Source organism: Euprymna scolopes, chromosome 16, assembly GCF_053919585.1.
Source record: "Euprymna scolopes isolate OS-2025 chromosome 16, ASM5391958v1, whole genome shotgun sequence".
NCBI lineage: Eukaryota > Metazoa > Mollusca > Cephalopoda > Sepiida > Sepiolidae > Euprymna > Euprymna scolopes.
In genome coordinates this window covers 23,773,209-23,778,100 of record NC_136497.1, presented here as the reverse complement: position 1 = coordinate 23,778,100, position 4,892 = coordinate 23,773,209, and the positions used below count along the sequence as shown (strand labels likewise).

Genomic DNA, 4,892 nt, shown 5'->3' with positions numbered 1-4,892 from the left:
ACATAAAAGTATATATATATACATGTATATATATACACATATATTTATATATATATATATATATATATGTTAATAAATGTGCACGTATGCATATATGCATGCATATCTATACGTGCGTATACTATTATATGTATATACATATATATATATTTATATTAGTATACACACGTATAGACTGTATGCATATGAATATATATATATATGTATATACATATATATATAAATATATATATATATATTTATATATATATATTTAACATATATACATACATAGATGCACACACATATAATGTTATATATAACATACAATATATTGCCGAATTAAAACCGTATAAATACAAAAATGGGTTACCATTTGAGAGTACTAGGTGCTGTATGTGCTGTCCGTTTACCTCAGCATTATTATCAGTTGTCCTGGACTTCTTTCTACGGGAAACATGCTGTCCCGTCCTAGTAGGATGTATTTAAGGATTGTGCAACCATTACGTCACAATTTCCCGCGCAATTACCTTTACAGGATTTATGTATTTTCTCTCGAAACAGATCAGAGGTCCTACCTTTAAAAAAAAAAACATATATATGTGTGATTTTTGTCTGATTTAAAATATATAAGAACAAATTATTGTGTGTACCTGTAGTAGTTATTTTAACATTTTTTAAATGATTCGTGCTTGATTTGTTTTTCAGGAACACCGTTGATAACTTGGTACGCAGTGTTCAAGTCCAGTGGAGTGCACAGTTTTACTCTTTTTAGGCTTCATCAAGAAAACTTAATATATATTTTTTTTACTGAAACATGACATTGTATTGACGAACAATACAAACACACGTAAACATACATACACACACACACGTAAACACACACACACAAACACACACACACACACAAATATATATATATATATATATAATTAATTACTGAAGTGCAGTAAGAATACAACTGTCAACATAAAGTCCAAACAAATATTAGTCCCAGGCAGATAAAGAAAGCTCAATATACGAGATAGAGAAATAATATAAATAGAAATTGCAAGATAAATTAGATATAATTACAATAAAATTTATTGTTTGTCCGTACATTAGTACAGAGTATCATTAAAATCTTTTCCTAAAATACTTTAATAATTATCTGCATTTGTCAAATATTAAATTTTGTTGTAATTATGCATAATTTCTCTCACAATTTCCGTATATATATATATATATATATATATATATATATATATATATATATATATATATATATATATATATATATATACTCATCCACATATCGTACTGTTTCGCTGTTTCACAGCTAATCTGTGCGGCTAGAGAGGCAACTACCGCAAGTAAGGATTGAAAACCGACAGCCTGTACGACAGTCAAGGCTCCTTACAATTACGCTAATCAACCGCTGCTGTGCAAGTCGTGAATTAACGATGTTTTGACATCGTCCGAAATACCTAAGCTCGTTTTGTATATATATATATATATATATATATACACATATATATATATACAAACGTATATATATACATATATGTACATATGTATATATATATATATATATATATATATATATATATATATATATTATAGGATGTGTGTGTATGCGCATGTGTGCGTGTGTGCATAGGATTATCCATAAATCTCCTCGAAGTTAATTACATAACTCCATTAACTGAAAAAAATAAGATGTAACTAAAATAAACTTTTTAATCATTTCTTAACAAATAATGGAGCAATTATTAAAGTAAAAATATATTTTAATGTTTCCTATTTTACTCCAAAGCCGATGAAACACGATTAGTTAAAAAAAACAAAAAAAAACAAAAAAAACTTCGATATATCCTTCGTCAATAATTCCATGTCGGTTCCAAATCCTATCAGATATATTGCGCTTCCGCTTTGGGAAGGATATGATCTAACAATTTCCTCTCATTTATGGACATAATAGCAACTTGTGTTTCTCTGATTGTATACAATGTATATTTTGCAATAGATATTCTTTCATATTACTTAGATCTTTAAAGGATTGATACGACGTAAAACTGCAATACAAAATGGAAACAATTATACTTTTTCCTTAATAAATTTTACTTAGTTCTAATTTGATTTTCATATAAAGTTCATTAATTGTCTCTCTCTCTCTCTCTCTCTCTCTCTCTCTCTCTCTCTCTCTCTTTTACGCATTTATATATATATATATATATGTATATATATATATATATATATATATATATTATTTCATGTGTACACAAATCATTTTATGTGAAGATATAATATTTTATAGATCGGTTTTTAGTATTTACTTTAACAGTGCTCAATACGTAAGTAGAGCAATGTAGGAAGTTAAATATATGGCAATTAAACTACACAGAATTTTGTACGTTTCATTCCAGCAGGAAATCGCCAAGCTAATATATATATATATATATATATATATATATTCACCAAGCAAAGAAAATTTACGCGCGTTTCTGGGAGAATTCAAAGCATACTTGAACAACTTCGTTTTACTTTGGAATTCGATACCCGTATGAATCGATCTGAACTATAGAAAATATGTTTATTTATATCAACACACACACACACACACACACACACACACACACACACACACACATATATATATATATATATATAAAGTTCCTTAAATTAGTTCAACCTTATCTAGTATTCTGTTAACATTTTCTCTTTTAAATTTATTTAAAATGAATTTGGAAAGTATAAATAAACAAATCGATCTATGTGTACACTTATAACGAGTAAAATCTATTTTTGGATGGATAAATAATGCGTACAAAATTATATCGGCAAGTTGAAATGCTTCAAGCCGTTTATATTAATAGCTCGATAACTATATCGGTGGGTGATGCGACTGGAGCGATTAATGTTTTGATTTCGATTTTAGCTGATAGCTCCCAAGTAATTGTTTTTTTTTAAACTTTTGAAATCACTACTATAAATTAGGTACACTATAATGTTCAATTTCAAATTAGTCTTGTAATAATAACTCCGAAATCTGCATGAATTAAAATATATTTAAGCGTATTTTACGACGCGGCAAGGCGTTATGTTATAAATGGTTTATGTAAGTTTTCTGTATTAATATCTATGAGTCAGCAATTGTTGACCAATACTAAAAATTATATAAAGTTTGTAATTTTATAAAACCTGATTGCTTATATGTTTATTTTGAAGATGTTTTACGATGTTTATAGAAAATGTAACAGTAAAAAAGAAAAAATAAGCGACAGTAAATGCTATTTGGTCCAAGTATTTCTTCCCGCGCATCTTACACCCTGACTGATGAAACTGGTCAGTTATTCGATTGGATCGTTTCTATTCAGGCCCAATGTGTTTCGGGTGTCCACCCGGATGAAAGGTAAACAAAGAAAAATACGTTTTCTTTCTTTTTTTCTTTTTTTTTAAAGATTTTCAAACAAACAAAAAGTGTCCAAAATAGAAATGGAGGAACTTACTCTTTTGTCTTCGACACGGACAGCGTCGAATATTTTCCACACCATTTCAGGTCCGGCACTCCCAACTTGCTTACCAATCTCGAAATGTTTCGTGATGGGATTAACATTGTCCGAATTAACTGACAGTTTCAGCATCGATAAAACCTCCATCTTACACAGCAGGTTGTGACATCCACGACACTTAGTGCATCCTGTTTCAGAGTTAGGGTGAGAACGGGAAGGGGCCGTAGATGCTTGACCACAGCACGCACCGATGACACTACCGCCGCTCACGTTCCTGTCTTGGCTAGCCAGGTGATTGGTAGCGTTTCGGCTCTGGCCGTTGCTCCTGCTGCTGCTGCTGCTGCTGATGCTGTGCCCGTCAGGACGGTGCTTCATAAGGAGCTACCCCTCCTTGTACAACCGGTCTACCTGAGATGGGGTAGGATATTCAGTACAGGTGAGAAATATTATGTTGCCTGGTGACTGCGTATTGTTCCAGTTCTAAGCTTTTTACTGTTCTGGACAGATAGCGAGAAAGAGGGAGAGATAGAGAGTAAGTGAGAGAGAAAGAGAAAGGGAGACACAAAAGAGAGACAAGTTAACAGAGTTCGTGTGTTGCGTCAATTGAAGTTACGAATGCTGAGATGGGGACACACGGCGGGCCTCAGACAAACACCCCCACATGCGCACACGATCAATGCGAACGTTAACGACTGGGCGCCGCTCAGAGACTCAGAGAAAAAGACAGGATGAAGAAGAGGACGAGAAAGAAAAACAAAAAAAAGAAGCACGTTCGATTCTCCACGCCTCGTTCCTCGCCATTCCCTCTACAATTAATTCCAGAGACACAACTGCCACCATGCTACATTACAGAGTTGCTGATATCAATAGCTATTGCTACTGCTGTTATTGGTTCGCAGCAGCGGCTACTAGCTACTCCAGCCTCTACTGCTTACCGAAACCACAACTATCAACACCGTCACCTGCATTCAATTTTTTTTCGCAATTATTACCAAAGCCAAAACTACCTCCATTGTCGAGACAACAACTCTACGACGAAGTTAGCCACACCCAATAAGAATGTGAGCACACGCTTGGATGGGCATTTCTACATAAAGTTGTTTACGTATTCAATCCGGGATTACATAAACTTAGTTAATCTTAGTTTCGACTTAGAAATACGCATGAGAAAACTATCGTCCAAAAATACTCTTATTATATATATTTTGTTTTTACTTGCGGAAGGGTCACCGCTTATCAAGGCCTGAAGGCCGATCGAGGATAAGATTTAATGAGTCTTAATTGGTCGATGAGATAACACCGTGCTTTTATACATACATTATGTTCCAGCAAAATTACAGGTATATATATATATATATATATATATATATATATATATATATATATATACACACATATATATAAACACAGATATATATGCAT

The 4,892-nt window shown here is 32.4% G+C and overlaps 1 protein-coding gene across 14 annotated transcripts in view; it reads right to left on the bottom strand.

Annotated features, from left to right (window-relative positions):
• The window catches only part of LOC145295882 (SCY1-like protein 2), a 681,757-nt gene extending 677,397 nt beyond the window's left edge, over nucleotides 1-4,360 (bottom strand). For all 14 annotated transcript variants that reach the window (XR_013869903.1, XM_080141631.1, XM_080141623.1 and 11 more), the window contains exon 1: nucleotides 3,468-4,360. Coding sequence is in view for 13 of the 14 variants with exons in the window: in XM_080141631.1 (XP_079997757.1) it covers nucleotides 3,468-3,845 (378 nt within the window). In the remaining variant the exon portion in view is untranslated. The remainder of the gene's footprint in view (nucleotides 1-3,467) is intronic.
• Nucleotides 4,361-4,892: the final 532 nt, after the last annotated feature.